General features: G+C 44.5%; 1 protein-coding gene and 1 long non-coding RNA gene across 2 annotated transcripts in view; one reads left to right on the forward strand and one right to left on the reverse strand.

Moving 5' to 3' along the window:
• The first annotated feature begins 2,225 nt into the window (after nt 1-2,225).
• LOC121663779 lies at nt 2,226-13,623 on the forward strand. The gene is made up of 3 exons (XR_006015747.1): nt 2,226-5,989; nt 7,573-7,704; nt 8,020-13,623. It is a non-coding gene; the product is annotated as an uncharacterized LOC121663779 (long non-coding RNA).
• Nucleotides 13,624-13,733: 110 nt separating this feature from the next.
• The window catches only part of TBX4 (T-box transcription factor 4), a 34,483-nt gene continuing 28,260 nt past the window's right edge, over nt 13,734-19,956 (reverse strand). The window contains exons 7-9 of the mRNA XM_042026415.1: nt 18,272-18,360; nt 17,696-17,937; nt 13,734-16,436 (exon numbers count right to left, since the gene is read on the reverse strand). Of these exons, the coding sequence (XP_041882349.1) occupies nt 15,814-16,436; nt 17,696-17,937; nt 18,272-18,360 (954 nt within the window). The 3' untranslated portion in view covers nt 13,734-15,813. The remainder of the gene's footprint in view (nt 16,437-17,695; nt 17,938-18,271; nt 18,361-19,956) is intronic.

Below are 19,956 nucleotides of genomic sequence, written 5' to 3' on the forward strand. Positions count from 1 at the left end.
TTGGTACCAAGCACAACACTGAGGTGCGAACTGATGTATTTACAAATGGTCCGTAGTACACTGAAAGCCATCAGCCTGCCATCAGTTCCAAGGGCAAGGGAATCGTTGGAAGCAGAAGTGGTTAATTGTGAGTACACAGCCAGCCGGGGAATGGTTTCACAGACAGAAGGACAATGAAGGCAAGACAATCCCGAGCAGCTCCCCAGCAGTGCCACTCAGGTGAAGGCTTTTTTAAGGATTTTTTTCAAGGATTACTGCTATTTCAGGCGAATTTTTTGTGGCTTTGTTAATATTGTAAAACCACTGCGTGAGTTTGGTGAGAAGGAAATCATTTCAGTGGCTGGCACAGTGTGATTTAACGTTTTCAAAAATGTTTTTAAACAAAACCTCTTGTAACTGCTCCCATTTTCACCTCCCCATGTTCCAAACACCTTCCAGGCTGGACACAGATGCCAATGCTCCCGGCCTGGGGGCAGCACTGCCAGAGGGAATCAAAGCACTGGAGGGGACGGGAGGCTTATTACAACAAAATGTTCCTGTTCTCAGGAGAGAAATACATATTCTGCTCAAAGAACATCTGACAGTGGTTAAATCCAGAGAAGGTTTCACTGTGGTTCCTTTGGAGAGGGATGTGTGGGTTGGCCAAACCCTGGCAGGCTGCAGGGACTCTGCAGGATGTGGAAGGCAGGAACTGGGATTCTGTGGTGTGAGACAGGCTCGGGCACAGCTTCATCTAGAGAGCAACCTTGGAGGTTCCTCCCCAATGCTGCCTATCGCAGAACATCAGGAAAAGGTCACCTGGGAACCCCTGACAAAGCTGATGCCCGATTGTCCAAGTGGCTCTCCTGGAAGTCTTTCCTTTGGGACAGGAATTTGGAGCAGTGGGTGAAGACAACAGCTCCTGTTCTGGGATTCCAGCTGTGGACTTTGTTAAACAGCATGGTTGTGTTGGGGAAACACGTGGCTCTATCCTCCACTAGTCTCTCCTGACATAAATATACAGCACAAAATTGAAATTATTAATTTTTTTGTGTTAAGGAAGATTATTCTGCTATTAAATTCTCCATCTCTACTGTTGGATGAAGCAAAGGAAATCTGTACCTTGGTGGAGGGCTGTAACAATACCATGTGGCAGAAACAAATGTGTTTTTATCCCTGTTTATATATAAAATATCATATGATTCCTGGTGTCAATGCATGTGAACTAAGTAATGGACTGATAATTGCTACATTAAACCAAGTGCTGTGAAAATTTGAGGGGATTTTGCTACAGCAGAGATTCAGCTTTTAGATTTTCATATCTAAGCTGTGCTTTCCAAAATGTCTTATTTTTCTGTACCTAATCTCCCCTGGAGATGTCATGTTACATTTCAGGCGTCTCACTGACATGTGCAGCAACAGATACCAGAGTTACAGAACTGAGGGGAAAGGGGTTTGAACACATTTATGTTAAACACTGATATCTCAACTTCTGCACATCAGTGTGGCTGGAAACTGCAAGGAAAAAAGCTTGGAAATTGGGTACTTACAAATAATCGGATTTTAACATCTTTGTTTCATTTTAAAGCTGTTGGAAGCTTTCTTCAACCAGTAGGAAGGGTGAAACACTGGAAAATCAGTCCTGTAAAGATCTTCATCACTTTATAAAACCTCTGTTGAATGAGCTCCCATGTAAATCCATGGTCCTGCTGGGTTCCTCTGGGTTATCCAGGAATGCTGACCTGCATCACAGGGGCACATTTCATGAAACCTGAGGCAGGGATGTTTTTTTCATGTACAAGCTGTTGATGTGGGTTTTATACAGTGTAAGTGCCAGTTAGGTTTTAAAAACAGGAATGGGAAGAAGAGCACTGGATATGGGAGATGGTCCTGCAGAAACCAGCACATTGTCATGAAATAGCAGACTCAGGTGTGACATGTGCCTGATATTGGGGTCTCTGAATCAGTGACCCCACATATATAGGTGTGTATATATACATATATATATGTATATATATTTGTACTTGAGAGGTGCTTGGGCCCTGCAGTAACACGAGGTCTGAGCACCTACACAGAATTCAGGCAATTTTTGTTTTAAAATTTGACCTGCTGGGGGCTGCCCGCAAGAAGGTTTGAGGTTGCTGGATGTTTCTGATTTGGGTGACTCGGTCTCTGTTCTGATTTCTCCTTTACTGAGCTGCTCAGTGTAGCAGCTGCTCCTCAGAGTAGCTCCTCCCCAGGAGCTCACTTTTGTGTGTCATGGACACTGCTCTGTGCCTCACTGAGTGTCCAGCTCACAGGATTTCTTCAGGATTCCTTTAAATCTTTACAGAGCTGGGCCTTGCAGGGCTAATGGTCCATTCCAGGGAAGTGCTGATCTCCCTCAATTCAAAACTTCTTGCAGAATGAGGCCAAAGACTCTGAGGTAGGAAGAGGTGTGAGGAGAGCTTTATTAGTATGGCACATATTTAACCCATAGGAAAACCCACAAATTTTACTCATTTTAAGTGTATTTCACACTTTTCGACTATTTGAAATAACCACATTTGTAAAAACTTCTTTTAATGAATAGAGCTCTTTATGTACAAAGGCAAACCCTTTTTTCTCCCTAAGTACAGTCCTCTTAAAATACTATTTCTTTTGTAGGTCTGGCTGCTTCCCTCATCTGTTCATTATTGCTTGCTGCTACAGAACCCTCCAGAACTGAAACCAGGCAATTTAGATGATATTTTGTCTTAGAAGAGTTTTGCTGATCCATGCCATGCATTCATCAGGACTAATGAGACAGATAAGTAAAGGACTTTAATTAATTAATGCCAACCCCAACCAAGCTGGTGTTCAGCACCGTATTTGTGTGTGAGGGATGGGAAGGAGCTACCTGGGTACAAATTCTGGCCCCATTGAACTCAGTGGGGGTTCTGCCATTTGACTGCAACAAAGCAAAGGCTTCACCGTATGTTTAAAAGAAATATTTCACTGGGATTTTCTGAATGCTGGTAGACATATTTTTATCTTCCTTTCCACTTTTGAATGTTTGTTTACCTTACATGCCCTTCAAAGTAATTGAATATAAAAACTTCTCATCAATTCCATTTTATTCCAAGTTTGAATTGCCTCATTTTTTAATTTCTTGTGCATTTAGAGAGCCCACATGGCAACGTCTGGGCTGCAAACATGGTAGGGGGAGCCTTGGCATATTTTGTCTTGCTGTGATTTCAACTGAATTAAAAAAAAAAAAAAACAGAAATGAAAACATTTCCATTTGTTTATGTAACTAAAAAAGCCCTATAAAACTGGGCCCGAGCTAGCAAGAATATCCTTTAATGAACACAAACCCTTTTTGCAAGCAGGCCATAAACAGAGGGACATACACACACATCCATATCCTATCTCCCCTATCAATGGCAAATTAGAGCAGGTAAAAACCTCCCACTATTTGTCTTAGGAAATATCCACGACTTTTACAGGGAATTTGGAAAATATTTCTTTGGCCAGCGTGGAAGGTGAAATCCTGCAGCACAAAGCACAGCCATGGGCACCGAGAGCGAACAGACGGGCTGCTGTAAAACAACCTTTTAATAAGGCATTAAAATGCCATCGACTTGGACACATTAAAAAAAAAAAAAGCTATGAAAACAAATGCCTTTCAAATAATTAGGATCTTATGCCTGAGCCCAGTGTTGATCTCCATGCAGAGATTTTCCTGCTGAAATCAGACCGGTCTAAGGCTGATCGTCTAAGGGAGGAATTAGCAGCGCATAAATCGGCTGCGCTCGTGCTGTTCCTGCCATGCACAGCCAACCCTTAAACCATCCTCCAGCCCTTCTAGCTCCTCCTTTCTGTCCCCTAAAGTCTCCTTTCTGTCCCCTAAAATCTCCTTTCTGGTCCCTAAAGTAGCTTGGAATACACTTGGCTTAGGAGGCCAGAATATTTTTTTAATTGAATGTCCGGTTTTTATCATGAGCGCGTGAAAGGGTTGAATTTACTGATTTGTAGGAAATTCTGACTGACTGATTCAGCCAGAAATAGCTGCAAACCCTATTTCTGGTCTTGAAAATCTACTGTGGGTTTGTTTTCACTTCAAGTAATGTGCTTGTATTCATTTAAAGGTTTAACTATAGCTTGTAGTGGTTGCTGGTGTGTAAAATGCATCCAACTGTTGTATAAATTTATCCTTTAATGCAATAAAATAATTCTTCAAGAACAGTTTTATCACCTGTAATGTAGAAATACAAAAAAGAATTATAATAACTGATCATTAATGTCTGTGTGTTTCAGTCACAACTGTTGTGATAGTTGTTATTAGCACAGCTCAGACAAGCTACAGTATTAAAAAAAAGTATTTGGAAGGATGTGCATCTGTGATTACATCATTAACTTGATAAATTAATAAGGCTGTTGCCTAAAAGTTGGTCAGATTCTCAGCTTTTAGTTGGAATTTAATACATATTTTTACTAAAACAGCCTTAAATGAATATTGGTTTTCTTACACAATAAAATTACTGTTTTGATCTCTGTTTTACAGAGCACTAACATCAATAATTCAGAGAAATTAATGGATGTCCCTTCTGTATTTCATGTTGTTTCCTGTTTTGTCATTAGGTAACAACTCCCCCTAAGGCACAGTTTTTAAACTTCCAATCCAGCTTGTGCCTTTCTTCCAGATCTGTAATTGCAGATCCTTTTCAATTTTGTATTTTTCATGCCCAGACCTGTGCCCATGATAAGAGCCCTGTGTGTAACATTCCCAACCATCAGAAGAGATCTTGATACTGTGATTTTATCCATTAATCAGTTTTATATGACCTCCTGCTCGCCTGGCTTTTCAAGGTGTGAAAATTTGCACTGCAGAGGAATTTTATGGATTGCAACCCTAATTTTTGGAGTAAAATTCTAAATAACTGGTCTGGTTAGAAAGCTTTGGGCAGAATTTTCAGGTTGCTGTGAATTGCTGTTAAGCCTGTGTTGCCTTTTGGCTGGAAGTACATCCCAATTAGTGACCCTTCCATCGAGCAGTAGCAGCAGAGAAGGGATTTGGATTTTTTTTTCAAGTCAGTTGTAAATGATTAGTCCAAAAGAGTAGCATAAAACTGCGAGTCCCCTGCAGGAGTCGGCTGGAGGAAATTAAAGGATCAACAACAGAAGGGAAGCACTGAGGTAGGATTGTTCCAGGCTGCAGCCACAGGCTTTCACATGCACTCAGGAAATTGGCTCCATCAAAAGCTGAGGATGCAGGAGTGAGGATGAGGAGGATCATGCAGGTGATGGTTCTAAATCATGGCTCAAGAGCCCAGCGTTTTCCAAGGGAGAGGTTTCCTCCCCTCCCCGAAAAAGCAGCGTTTTCCAGGTAAAAATGGAATCTTCTCCTTATGAATCAATGAAAGTTCGGCAGAAATGTGAGCTATAAATCTGATAGAACTCAATAAATAACAAAGATTCGGTTTCCTCAAAATAAGATCAGTTGGATGGGGATTTTTACTGTGCTGTGCACTGTGTTTGTGTGTGAGAGAGCTGTGAAACCAATGACTTGGGAGTGCTTGGCAGCCAGGTAAAGCTTTTCCTTTAAAGTCTAAAGTAAATTCATTCTGCAGAAATTTGCATCTTCTGGGCCTGGGATGAAGCTGAAACCTTGCTGGTGGAGCAGGAAAGGATCACAGGAGGGGAAATGCATAAATCTCCATCTGGAGCCAAGTATGCTGGGAAGGAGATGGGAGAGCAGGAGAGCCAGAGCAGGCTGAGAGAGCGTGAAATTCCAAAGGAAAAGTGGAAGAAAGAAAGAGGAATGTCCCAGGAATGAAGCTCTTCTAATACTCAATACTTTCATCAGAAGTAAACCACTGGAAAGCTGTAATCCAAATAAGGAAATTAGAGCAAAAATTAACAATATTCAGCTATTCAGATGTCAAAAGAACCAGCGGAGTTATTGGTGTTAGAGGTTATTGCCAGAGGGGAAAACTCAGCATGTCCTGGGTAATTAAGCTTCATTGGAGAGCATGGATCCCTTCTCCAGGTAAGAAAGGCTTTTATAGAATGGCATCTTTGCTATTGTAATTAAACACCATGGGCTATTCTGCATATGAAGTCTTAAACACTTTAGTCCTTCACCAGGGGATTTTACTGGCCAGGCATGTGTGTTCGTATGGCAAAAAAACCCCGGCTGCTATAAAAAAAGAAACCCAAACATTTCTTTTTATTACTCGACTTGCTGTATTTTTATATATATTGAGCCAAATTCATCCCTTGTGGAGCTCAGTTGAAGCCAATAAGGGCAGATTTGGCCCATGTCTATATGAGAAAGGTGGTGACAATTAAAATATATTGTTTAATAATGAGAGCTATGGTAGTGAAGTGTCTTTGTGTCTATGAAATTATACACCACGACACCCAGCCAGTGTGGAGCTGGGACTAGCAAAACATATAAGGCTGGTTTCTGATGGAAAGGCAAAAGCACTCTGACTTTTATGATTATGATTAAATATCACAAAGGCATTTGAACGAGGCTAATTTAGGTAACATCTCCAGAAGTCTCGTTTATAGTGCAGTATTTTACCATTTGAAAATATTTCTTGGCTGTTTTTATATGTGGCTCTCAAGGACAGCATGACTGGCTGTTATTAGCAGTAAGTAAAAGAACAGTTTTTATTTCACTTATATTTGAGGGACTTTCAGCAATATTACAAAAAGGAATGTACCCTATTAAATGAAATGTGAGGACAGCCTTTACTATCACTTTACACTGGCAATTCCCAGTTGTTCCCTGCTCAGGGCATGGTACCAACACATGAAAGGCATTGTTGATACCCTGAGAAGCTGAAGATGTTGCCAGTTCAGCAACAAATACCCAAAGCAGAGGAGCCCTCAGTGTGCAGGGGACAGAGGAGTTGTGGTTGTGGGTCCTACACAGCAGCTCCTCTGTGTATCCCTGTTGTTAAGTTTGGGTGACTTTTGCAAGCTGGAGTTTGCTGTGCTCTCTGCTGACTTCCATCCTCCCGCTGCAGTTCTGGGCAGTGGTTATCCACAGCCAGGAACCAAATCCCTCATTCCAGCTCTCCATCCCTGCTGCCAGGGAGGCTGGCTCAGCTTTGCTCTGCCTTGTAAATGTCCCAAATACTGGCTTGAACACTTTCCTGTTGGGTCTTCACCTTGCCAAGAGGGGAGGTGGGAGGCTGAGAGGCATCACCAGGAGATTTCCCTTGGGGGAAAGGCTTTTCCCCTGGTGGTTCTCTGTCCTGACCCTTGGCAGCTGCCTCTGGCTCCTGGCTTTAGGAACTGAGAAAGGTCAGAGGAATAAGAGATATTCTGTTGAATCAAGAACTAAACTGGCTCTTGATGCCCCTGCCCAGGAGGATGAGGAAGGTGGAAACACCTCCCTGCTTAGCTGACAGACCAGCAGAAAAGGCAGCTCTTAAACAAAACTAAAGTATATCAGTTCTGATGCCACTGGTCTTCTAAGGAGTCTCTGACCCTCAAAAATGAGAGTGGAGGGGGAAACACAGAAGAATAAAAATCCTTTTTGCTGTACTTATTTCTCATTCTGAATCTCTTTCATGGAAATCTGGCCTTTGGCATCGGACTCAAATAATATTTTATTAGAAGAAAGCATGATTCATTGAAATGGTGCACTCCAGTATCTGTGGAAAGGAAAACTGGGAAGGACACAAAAGAAGCTCAGCTGTGGAAAACCAATTCAAGGAGCCACTGCCACACAAAGGATCTCAATCCACAGTAAGAAACAACAGAAAGGAACAAAGTATTTCCAAGGAAACCTTTGAATGTGGTGCTGGAGCCAAGTAAGGAATTATTTCTGTATTAGCCTGTCAGAAAAGGGTCATACAGGATCTGTGGAAGGAGAATATCCTGTCATTTGGAAATTAATAAGATTTTTTTTATTAGCATCAATGTGATGATCAGGACTGGCCCATGTACCTGCTAAATTGAAACTTAACCGAAGGAGTAATAAGAGATCCCAGGAGGAAGGGGATGTTTAGTCTGTCTTAAATGGGATAAAAGTTACTTTTCTCATTTTTTGCACATTTTCAGAGACCTGTTTTTCAAGCTGTGAGAAGCATGGCTGTGTTACCCATAGGATGAGAAGAGAAGCAGCAAAAAGAAGTGAGCAGAACAACCTCAGCCTCTCTGTATCACTGACGTTTTTGGCTCCACACTCAGTGATGCACTGAACACAACTCATAACCCATCCAACACTGCAACTCCTTTGCCTGTTGCTTTTGCTCCTGGGCAAGAAAAGAGCATTTATATTTAATTTTTTTATTTTTATTCTTCCCACTTTCTCTCCTCCTTTAAGTTTTCCAGCTCATATTTTCCCTGTATTTAATTCCTAGTCCCTGACTTCCTGCTTCCCCTTCTTTTGCTGTTAATAGGATGAAAACTGATTTTGGGACAATCTAATTAACTACTTCCCAGAGGTGAGGGGATGTTATTTCTGTGTTATGCATGAGAGAAACAAATAATTCACTAAGGGCTGGGTCATTGCTGGGGGTAGGAGCATTTGTAAATCCTGAATTTCATGGAGTCCATAGCCTGCCATGGAAGCTGGTTTGCCCAGCTGAGAGGAATACAGGTCAGTGTGGGGGTTTAGCTCCACATCTGCTGGTTTTCAGTTTTAGTTGGTCTAAATGAGATCTTAGTAGAGACTTCTTTGCATGTTTAACCCAGCATTTGGTAGGGGAGGGGGCTGTGTGCAGCAGACACTGAATGCAGTGAGCTCACAGCACTGCTCACTCAGCTCTTACTCCCCTGAATTCTCAGAGCTTTGGGGCATTTCAGTTTCCACATTCTGGATTTAATGTCTCTGCTGCTCTGAGATTTCTGTGTCACCCCGGGGAGGATGGTCAGTGCATCCACAGGGATATCAGTATTCCAACCCTCACTGCCTCATGCTGAATGTCCTGTATGTCTTAAAGGACAGTGTTTGCTTTCCAAGCAAACCCCTCCAGCCCACTGCACTGACACCTCCCAGGCTTGGAGAGCTTGGGCAATGTTCATCCAGAGTTAAAATCCCTTTCTCCCTTCCTGTTACTGGTGGGGAAAGGGAGAGGGGCTACAGGCATGTGCTCAGTTCTAATGCTGGGCGTAAATCCAGCCCTGCGCTGTGATCCTGGACAGAAATCCCAGTGGAAGCTTTCCTGCCCCTAACCTGTCTCCTTGCCTTCAGAATGATAAATGGTGGGAAGGAAAGGGTGAGGGGGAGTGGGAGGATCTCTCCAAGCTTTGAACTGGCTGTGTCATCAGAAAGATGAGAAGGAAGAACAGACTCATTTCAAGCAGAATTTTTATTTGGCTAAAATCCTTTTACTCTTCATCACTTTTGGTGTTCTCTTGAGTGAGGCTTAGACCAAGTCCTTGCCCAAAGATGTCTGATCAGGTGAGCCACTGTGGCTACTTTGATTTTTTTAGTGTAAATGGAAAGGATTCCCTGTTCCCACTGCCATTCCTGCCCTGCACGTGGCTGCTCAGGAGCTGTCCCCTCTGCCTTCAGCCTGGGCAGCCCTCACACACCGACTGTTTCAGATTACTCTGATGCACCAGGCAAGTTCATCACCTTTCCAGGATGTCCCGTGATTGATTCCTCATGTCCAGGGCAATCTGCTCCAAAGTTTCAGGCTAAAATGAACTCTTGGATTTAGAGGGGATAATCAATGGTTTGAGTATTATTCTGTTAGGTTTTCAGCTATCCTGTCATGTATTTGATCCACAACTGATATTAAACATGACACAGTTTTAGATTCAGACTTTTGTTATTCTCTCAGTAGCTGCTCAGATACCCTGGGCATGAGTAAACTGCAATTTTCAGTGTGGCTGTGTCATCCATCAAACTCAAATACTCCGTGGCTCATTCCTAAACTGCACTGCACAGCCAAGGCTGCAGGCTGGGCTTGCTGAAGGGAAGATTAAAGGGCTGGTCCTGCTACACTGAAGTCTATAAAAGTTTTCCTATTGACTTCAACAGAAATAGGACTGAGCCTTAGGATTTTGGCATGAAAACACAAAAATACTGCTTTTCATCTCTGCTGAACTGGATCAGGCATTGCTGCCTGCCTGACGTAAGGCTGTGTAGGGCAGGAATGGTGTTGCACACATTGTTGTTCTCTGTACATGTTGTTCTCCAGTAAATACTTGTTTGTCCATCCCTGCTGGCAGGGGCTGAGGATTAGTACACAAATCTGGCCCCATGTCCTGTTATCAGTGTGAACCTCCCAACTAGAAGATACATGTGTCAAATTTTGTCTTTCAGGACTGTTAAAATCGTTGCTGCCCAAGTAGACAGTGCTGACATTCCACCTCATTTTTCTTATTAAAAAGTCAACTTTCCACCAGTTTGTAAATACAACCCCACTGAAAATGTTCCTCAAAACTGCAGCAGTGCATGGTTCAAAGCCAAAAATTAGTGTTTCCTGAGAACTAGGGGAAATTAGAACAAAAAGAATTAGAACAAAAAAAATATTGGCCTTTACCAAGTATCATTCAAACCTCTTCCCCATCAGTATTTTTCAGTGGAACAAGAGCCTTGTGACCTGTTGTAGTTATTCCCCCTCTTCTCATTCCAGTGGGGTTTGCTTTTCTTTTATTAAATGAGTTTCTAATTAACAAAAGTTGCAATTATCCTGAATTTAACTGAATTAGCGTTACTAGCACTTTGCACTAATTAATCTACTTTTTATTTCCTTCTCTCAGGACCCGGTTCCAAAGGTGGGCTGGGGCTCAGGAGGGCAATTTCCATCCTGGAGGTACCTTGCTGCAACTCTTTGTAAATCCACTGTGACACCTGACCTGGCGTTCCCAAAAGGGCTCAGACAGGAACATTTGCTGGCCATGACCAGGAAAAGGATCTTCCTGGCAGGAATGGGGGTTTGGAGGCCACAAACACCCAGCAAGGTGCCACAAAGCCCCAAGGGCACCACTTTCCCTTGCTGTTACCCCAACCATTTCTCAGTGAGGCTGAGCAGCCCGTGCCAGGTTTAAATTTAATTTTGGTTTAAGTAGGACACAGGCTGGGCTGTCCTGGCCAGTGCTGGTGCAAGGAGAGGCTGTGAACCCTGTGATGAAACCACCACCTAAACCCCAGCATCTGCAGGGAGGTTTTATAGGCATTTCTCTCTCGTGGCAGTGTTTTCACAGTAAATAAGGTTCATGTTGGACAAGGTTTTGTGCTTTGTTTGTACCACTCCCAGTATTTTATTTTCTTTCATTTTTAATCTTGATCCTGTTCTTTGCAGAGAGCAATTCAGTTCTAAACGTGATGTTTTCTATCAGCAAGTCACAGGCTCATGGTTTCTCTTCCAGCCTGCTATCACAGGAATAAAATCCCTCCAATCACATTGAATTTAGGCTGTCTCTTGTCACAGTCAAGTGCATGGCACCTCCTTAGAGCAGGTCCTTAAATTAAAATATTGTAGATTTTTTTGCTGTTGAAGCACTACTGCAGAAACATGAGTGGCCAAGGAGAAAGGAGGGGGGTTTTTTCCCTCTGGCTGGAATTTTTCACTATAACCATCCTCAGGGGAGTTCTCATCTTCAAAAGAAACATTCTTTCTATACAAGCTGCAAAAAGAATTATTTAATGACATCATAAATTAATACGGAGAGGCACAAATTTTCCAAAATGTGGAGAGAGAGAAAAATAAATTCATGTTTGCCAAAAACACCCCAGCTCTTCCAGACTTAGGCCCCTCTTGAGCCTGCGAGCTGCCAATGATGCCAAATTGAATGGTGGGGCTTTTGGCAGGACTGAAGTTTAGCTTGTTTAAATTTTGGCAAATTTTCCTATTACTCACATTCTCAGCAAGCTGATACAAATATTTGTTCTATTTAGAGGGAAGTCCAAGCTCAGTGCTGGCACCGAGTGCTGCTGGGCTTGGTGGAACTGAGGCTGCCTGAGCCAATATTAAATTTGGACATCTACCTTAAAGAAAAACAGAATTAAAAAATTCCCTGGGCCTTTTAGTACAGATTAGAGCACATCAATGGAAAACGGTCCTCGTGTGTATTCAGGTTTTTCTCACTTGCTAATTTTTGCTTTAATCTGATTTGAAATGGGCCCGGTTTCCCTGAGCTTGGATTGCCATTCCCGGCTGCAACTCCAGGGCTGGAAAAGCCTCCACACACATGAACCTCCACATTCTTGAGAATTAAAAGCTGTTTAAACTGTAGTAAATCAAACTGGGACACAGTAAGCACACTTGATCTCTTTTAAAGCTGTGCAGGTTGTTGGGATTTTTTTTTAGTGATGTCCCCAGTTTAGTGTTTCTGATTTGAAAAGCAAACAGAGTGGATCCTCCAGGACATTCGGGATTGCTGTGCTCTGGTTCTTCATCCCTGGGAATGATCCTGCTCAGCCAGGATCTCGATCAGGATCAGCACCTGCCGAGCCCTTCCAGGTGGGAAAAGCAGGAGAAACCAAATGGAACCTGGGTGCCTCACCTGGGAGCCTTGGCTTGGGATTGGGACTGGACACATAACCCAGGTTAGAAATCTTGCAATGAAAACAAAGCAAACTGAAAAAGAACAACCTGTTTCCATCCCATAAATGAATATAATCAGCTTTTTTATTTTTCCTGTGCTCAGGTTGAGTAGGATTTGTAATGTAAATAATTCAATATTGCCTGAATATTTTTGTCAAAGTCACACAGGAGGGGGATCCCACTAACATGACTTTTTAGTCATTTGGAAATGGGAAATCTGCTTTAAGTGGCTGAACTGGATTCCTCTGAGTGGAAAAAGATCATCACTGGAGAATGATTCATCCCATGTAATCTCAGTGTCTGATCTCTCTCCAGTGCCTATAAAAGGAGCCCAGATGACCAGATTAGCATATGTCCGAATTTTGCACATTTTTATGCTAACTCAGCCTTTCCCAATCAGGTCCTGTGCTCACAAATGTCCTGTGCTATTTTTATAAGGAAAAGCTCATTATTTGGCACAGGGATTCCCAGGGCACTCGCTCAGCTCCAGTGGCTGCTTTGGGACAGAGCCTGGGCCGTGCCCTTTGCAAAGGCTGCCAGGTAAAACTTGCATTAATTCCATGACCAAGCTTTCTCTACACCCCCTGCTGAAAGGTTCGGGGATGATTCTTACAGGAATTATTTTTTAAACTGCCTTAAATCAGTAAATACTGCATGGATGAGCAGAAGGTACATGAAAAATGGTTAAAAATAGCAGCAGTGATTGCTCATTAAAAATGGCATTGTTATTGTGTTGGTCACCTTTGTGAAACAGGCAGAAGATCCAGGCAGCTTTTCCTTTGCACCCTGGGCTGCTGACCCCACTCATTTTGGGGTTACAGTGGCAGCATTTGTCTGGTTCAGTGTTGATCCAGTGTCACGATGAGAAATGAACTGAGCACTTCAGATTCTGGGCCGTGACACCCCCAGACCTCTCCCCCCTCCCTCCAACCTTTGATTCTTTACCATTGTCACTGTCACTGAGCTGCCCCTGGGCACAGGGACGTGGCTTTGGTGCTCTGCTGATCAGTGGTGCTCTTAACTCGGTGCTCAGATCAACTCACGTGTCCTCTAAAACAAACACCAGAAAAATGCCAAATAAACCCAAACCCCTGCCATGGGCACCTAAAATCCGATGGTGGAGCTTTGAGATGGTGAAAAAAGGGTCAGGTGTGCACCTTGGCAAGTGTGAGGTTGGTGAAGTCAGGCAGCAGGAGACAGAAGAGAGACGAGGCATCTTAATTCACCATGGAACATTTTTATACTAATTATTGAAATGCACCCAGAGACAGCTTATAGTAGTAAAATGACTTTATGTTTTGATATGTAAAATAAAATGTCCATGCTATGTAACAAACATTTAAAAATTTCATACTGCCTGTATCTACTGTGGTTTCTAATAAAGATTTATCTGTAGTATATGTTTTTTTTATCTAACCAATTCTTAGTTTTTACATCAAAGGTGTGTAATAAAAAAAAAATCTTAAATAGATGTCTTTCCAAAAAAAAAAACCCCTTTGCAACATTCATTTTTATTAAGTATTTCATTTGTCAAAAGCAAAGCTGAATTGGACACGTGGCCTGCATTTGTGATATATATAATTTTATATATATATATATATATAAAATATATATGTATATAAATAGCTATTCAGCATGCAAAAATTGTAGTGATTTCCAAAATCTGGTTACAAAATCCACACCAGTCACACATGAATTCTGCTGAGTGGGTGCAGGGAACTGTCCTGGTTGAAATGTGACCTCGGGGCTGTGTCACGGCCACCCTCATCCAGCGGGCTCCTTCCTGGGATGGATTCACCAAAACACAGAAGCACTTCCCGACTTCCAAACCTGGATTTCAGCTTTTTGCCTTTGCTCGTTTGGGAAGCAGTGGGAAGAATTAAAAAAACCCCACTGTGCAATGACTAAAGCTTGAATATTGTGCTCTTCAGTGGAACCAAACTCCAGCATCACCTCTGTGTCACCGTCCCTTGGCGGCATTGCCTGGGAGCTCAGCAGGATGGACACTGCAGGCCGGACTGGGACAGGAGCTTTGTGAGTGAGGGCAGTGGAGTTTTGTCCCAGAAGGAACGCCACTGCCTCGCCACATGAGTGTCAGCCTCCTTACAGAGTCACTGAAGTTGGAAACGATCTCTAAGATCATCAGATCCAACCAATGTGACCGACCCCCCTCAGCAACTCACAGGGACACTGCAGAGGGCAAAGCCAGCCTGAAGGAATCAGCTCTGGACACTTCCACAGTAAACAAAAGGAGCAATGAATACACTGGTTACAGATTTGACCTGTTCTACAAAGATTTGTACACTGTAGAGCCTGACAGGTCTTGGGAGCTCTTCCTTCCCCACCCTGCCATTGAGAAAACATTCCTCTAGGCCTCCTTTAGGCTGAAAACAATTCTGTCTGAGTTAGCTGCAAAAGAAAAGAACATAGTACAAAAGGCACATTTCAGCTGAATACGAAAGAAATCAAGGACCAGCAAATACAGAAATTGGTTCTGGAAAGTATTAGCGACTTTTAAGCTTAAACTTCATAAATATATTGCAATAAGCAAGTGTGATTCAATCAAGGGATGGGAGTCTGAAGACACTGGGTCTGTTCCTAACGCTGCAATTAATTTGCTGTTTGGCCTCGGGCTTAACTCTTCACTTCTTCGCTTCCCACAGCCAGGACCGACGGCGGTGTGGGGGCAAGAAGAGACATTTGTGCATCCGTGCCTTCTCCTCTGTGCCCGTGGCACGGACCCTGCGCTGCCTGGGAGGCGCCGGGGCGGCACCGCAGCTCCCTGACCCCGCAGCTCCTGGACCCCGCAGCTCCCGGACCCCGCGCTCCTGCCGGCCCCGTGCTCCCACTGCTCCCTCACTTCCAGAGGAACAAGGAATCTCTACAGATCAAAAGGGCTACAGAAGTGCTGCCATGGCAGTCCTTGAGTTATGCAACCGATCAAATGGCTTTTTCCTTGGAGTTTCGGGAGATTGTGGCTTCATGAGCCAAGGACCGTAAAAGTGAAGCTCATATTTTTCCCAAATAGCCAAAATTTGCTCACGGATGTTTAACATTACAAGCAAAAGAACATGACTAGCTACATCACTCATTAGTCATGAAGATGGTTTCTACCGGATGAAGACACGAGAATGAATTTATTTGGGAGTTAGTAAGAGCCTGATGAATCCAACCCACTGGGACAGGAGATGGAATTCTCTGTGTGCCTGAAGATACAAGCTCTTCACCCACACAAATCCCTCTGGAAATGCACATGTGTCTCACTGAAGTGCAAGTTACCCACAGGTATCAACACTGATTAAACACTGTCCTGGAGCAGTAACGTTGGCTGAGGCATCGCTGGGCCCTGGGGTCACCCGTCAGTCCAGTTCTCCACAGTCCCCATCCCTGAATGATACTGCAGCGACGACTCCCTGGACAGGGAGAAGCTCTGTGAGTACAGGAACTCGTTGGATGCGTTCAGGTGCGGGGAGGGGGGTTTCCTCTCGCACACGGACGGGTGCACCCTTTCCCTGGGGAAGGACGAGGCAGGAACGCGCTCCCGGACCTGAGACTGGGACAGCTGGTTGTACACGCTGAAGGGGCCGTTGCCCGGCGGCTGCGAGCCCTGGCCCGCAATGGCCGGGAGCCGCGGCATCATGGTGGTGGCGGTGAAGTGAGGAGGGAAGGGCTGGTAGGGGACAGTCTCCATTGTCTGGACGCTGTAGCTGGTGTAAGGTGCGACTGAAGTCCACATATTGCAGCTCAGGGGGGGCGGCGGGGGCGGCAGATCGTCGACGGCCGAGACGGCGGCGATGTCGGCGCCGGAGCCAGAGTACATGCAGGCCTCCCGCGGGGCCACCTCGCCGCAGTAGGACGGGCTCAGCATCTGCTGCTCGTAGGGCGGCGGCGAGCGGAAATAGTGATCGTCCCCCACCGAGGATGAGGCGTCCAGGTAGGAGCGTTTGCAGGGCAGGTCCAGGTGCCGAGCGCTTTCTGCAAAAGCAAATTGAGATTCAGGAGCAGCTCCCGGGTTTGACAGAGCTCTGCTGGAGCTGGGACTGGGGCGTCCCCTTGGAGGCCGAGCGTGCGGCCGCGATTATTTCACTCAGCTGGTGCCCTTTCTCAGCTTAATCCAGTTAAACCATTTTAGTTTGGGCAAACAATGTACAACATCAAAAAGACATTGTGCTGCAAATGTCAGGTTAATCCCCCGCCTCAAAGCACTCTGGTGACATTTGTCAGCTTAAGTGAGGGACTGGGCTACTCTTCTCACATCAGGGATTACTCCACGTTCATCCAGATAACAGAGGGCCCTGACACTCCTGCACGGTTCCTCCTGACAAATTCAAGAAGTCTCTTAAAGGGTCTTATCACAGCCTGCCTTCCTGTCACTGCAAAAATGGCTCTACATTTCCCAGATATTCACGTCAAAAGCTGCAGAAATATTTCCAGATAAAGGAGCCTTTTCCCACTCAGCAGCCCTTCCTCAGCTTTGCACAGCCCCTCTCCTGTGAGGACCATGGCCCTGCTCCCCAGCAGCTTTCTGTTGCTTATTAGGAATATTCTCTGGATGAATTAGTGAATTCATCTGCATATTAAACATCTGCTAAAATTACACATTTGCCTTGCAGCCTTCATTACTGGTGCTGTTAGATTTTTCATTTGGCCATGATCAGAGGATTCTCCCAGCTTAAATAAATTAGCAGGCAGTGAGACATGCAAATAGAAGGATTTTTTTCTTCTGTGCAAAATTTTTCCGTTTAATTTAAAACATGATCTCATCTGATGCTGGACTAAAAGGAAGAGAATGCAGTCACAGCTCACTTAAATTTGGGAATTAGTGGATGAGAGGAAAGGGCTGGTTATACCAAGCTCCCACAGTCCCACTGGTCTGCAGACGTTGAGGGAATTGTGCATGGTTTTGCCTTGGAAAGTGCAAAATTTTGGTAATGCTAATGGCCTCCTGCAAACAATTTCTAATTCAGCTGATCATTTTCCACCGGAGCTCCATGCCGTTTGAATTATACATTCTAATTAATTGTTTCAGCTCTGACTCAGAGTCTTAATTTACCTTCTAAGGGACAAACTCACTAAAAACTGCCCCAAACAGCAGCTCTTGGCTCCTGGCCCTCCAAATCACTCCAATCAGAGCAGTATTTTTGAAGATCAAAGCCCAAGAGACCAATCCAAACCGAACTCATGCTCTCAGGTTTATTTTCTGTAATATTTTTCTAGCTGTAAACTCGAGTTACCTCTTCTTTTTAGACAATGGTAGAAGAGCCCTGAATCTCTCTGTGCTGTGAAGGTGTTGAGTGGCAGATCTTGAGTATCTGAAGCTGCAAACTGCATGTGAGCACCATTCTCATACTGATAATGCTGAAGGGTCTGGTGATTCCCATGGAGTGGGTTAACATCTGGCTTTGCTGACAGCTGGCCATGACTGGACACCAACCTCTGCCTCATGATGCTTTTGGAAATTACTGGGTATTCTTTGCTAAAAGAGGTGAGAAAAATTAAGACTGGTTAGGCAGCGACCAGCATCATCAGAATTTCATCAACAGAATGATGAAATATTGGTTTGGCTCCCCCAGAGCATCTCCAGCCAATGACTTCACCACCCTTTGCTTCAGACGATGAACTCACCGCACTCCTCTGGGTGTGGGCAAGAACTGACAGCACAGAGTGTGTCACAGCGTTACAGGGAGAGCTTTTGAAGGATATCAATGGCATTCAAGCACAAGCAAACACAATGCCCGTGGCTCTGGCACCTTTAAGCTGCTTCTCCAAAGAGCTGCAGCCCCTGAGGAGCAGGACAAGGAGTGCAGTACCTTTGGAGCCGTGCCACGCGCAGGTCGCTGTCGTCACTGCCCCGGAACCCCTTGGCAAAGGGATTGTTTTCAATTTTCAGCTGGGTTATCTTTAAAAGAACAAAACCAAGAATGAAGTGTTTGAAAGCAAATCAGACCAAAAGTGCAACAGCAGCAGGGCTGAGCTGGTGAGTTCAGTCCCGATGACCCCTGAGAAATGCAGAGTCTGAGTCTTATTCTGGGCCCTGTGTTCTTTTTCTGGACTCCTGATAGAGAGAATATATTTGTCTGATTTTAAAGGTTTCCTATGTTTCCATGGTAGAGAGCCCTGCTTGTCATGGTGTGGCTCTCCCTAATTCCCATAACAATTTCATCCACCTTTATGGCCACCATTCACACATTTTTCCTCTGTGAAAAGCACCCCAACTCAGTGCACAGCCCCTCTCCCTGCTGTGAGCCCCCTGCATCCCATTTTAGTGCTGAGGAGAGCAGCCAGTTCTGCTTTGGGATGGTTTTGCATGAGTGTTGCTGTTAGTAACAACTACACTTTTAGCAATGTTGAAAAATATCCCTCACCAAAAAAGCTCCTGAGAACACAGCTGGCCGCTATCAGTGATGGAGGGGAAGGTGGTGACATGTGAATTTAAGCAGCCTCCAGGGCTCGGGCTCTTCCAGGGAAGCTCAAGCAGCTGATGAACCACAAGAAGCACAGGACCCTTCCAAACCCACAGCCTGACAGCAGGTTTGTATATCTTCATTTCATTTTGTTATTTAGTGACCGTGGTTTTCCTCTGACGTGAGCAGGATCAGGGCTTCAGTCCCTCCTTGTCACCCTCCCCGGCCTCATCCAGCCCAGGAGGGGATTTGGGGTGAACACACACCTTCCTCCCTGACCTATGCTCAGGGGTAGCCTCTATCCTCAGCTTCCTCATTTTTTCTTTAGGAATACAATTATTTACAACCACACTTCCTGCTAGCAGGAGATTTCTGAGCTAAAAATAGTTCAGTGGTTTGTTTCTTCTAAAAGACACCCAGACCAGGTTTTTAATTGTTGATGCCCAAGAGAATAAATAAAACCATTCCGGTATTTTTTTGAGGTTGAGGTTTTTTCAAGACCACAGTGAGGTCATGGTGAGACCTCCTGCCTCTTGTCACCTGCTGCAGGTCCCTGTGTCCCCTGCTCAGGGCAGTGTCCATCCCCCCAGCCTGCAGATCCCAGGGCAGGAGCTGGGCAGCACCACAGAGGCTCCTCCCAGGATCTTCAGAAAAGAATTTGGGCTCATCTGGGACATTTTCCCTAAATCTGTCAGGCTCACCCTGTGCTCCCCCCAGCCACAAACCTCCCCAGCAGCAGCTGTACAGCAGTGACAGTGCAAGTACAGAGTTTATGGAGCACTTTGGGAACTTAAGGGATGAAAGGCACCATTGACACCAGACATTTTAAATATGTATTAAATATAAGCTCTTGTGAGTCTTTTTGGTTAACCATGTTTGGGCAATTGGTCATTTTACATCAACAGCTACAACTTTTCTACCTTCAGTGTCCTAATGGGCACTTTTCCCCCACCCTGCCTGGCCACACCACATCCCTGTTTCTGCTCTGAGTCTCTTAACTGGCTCACTAATTGCAAAATTTTTGCAAGGACTCTATGCTTCAGGCATCAAAGGGCACACAGGCATCCTGCTTGGGAGGAAAAGCTCTGGTC

Source organism: Corvus kubaryi, unplaced genomic scaffold, assembly GCF_017639235.1.
Source record: "Corvus kubaryi isolate FWS band 111438036 unplaced genomic scaffold, C.kubaryi_AGA036_p1.0 37284, whole genome shotgun sequence".
NCBI classification, from domain to species: Eukaryota; Metazoa; Chordata; class Aves; order Passeriformes; family Corvidae; genus Corvus; species Corvus kubaryi.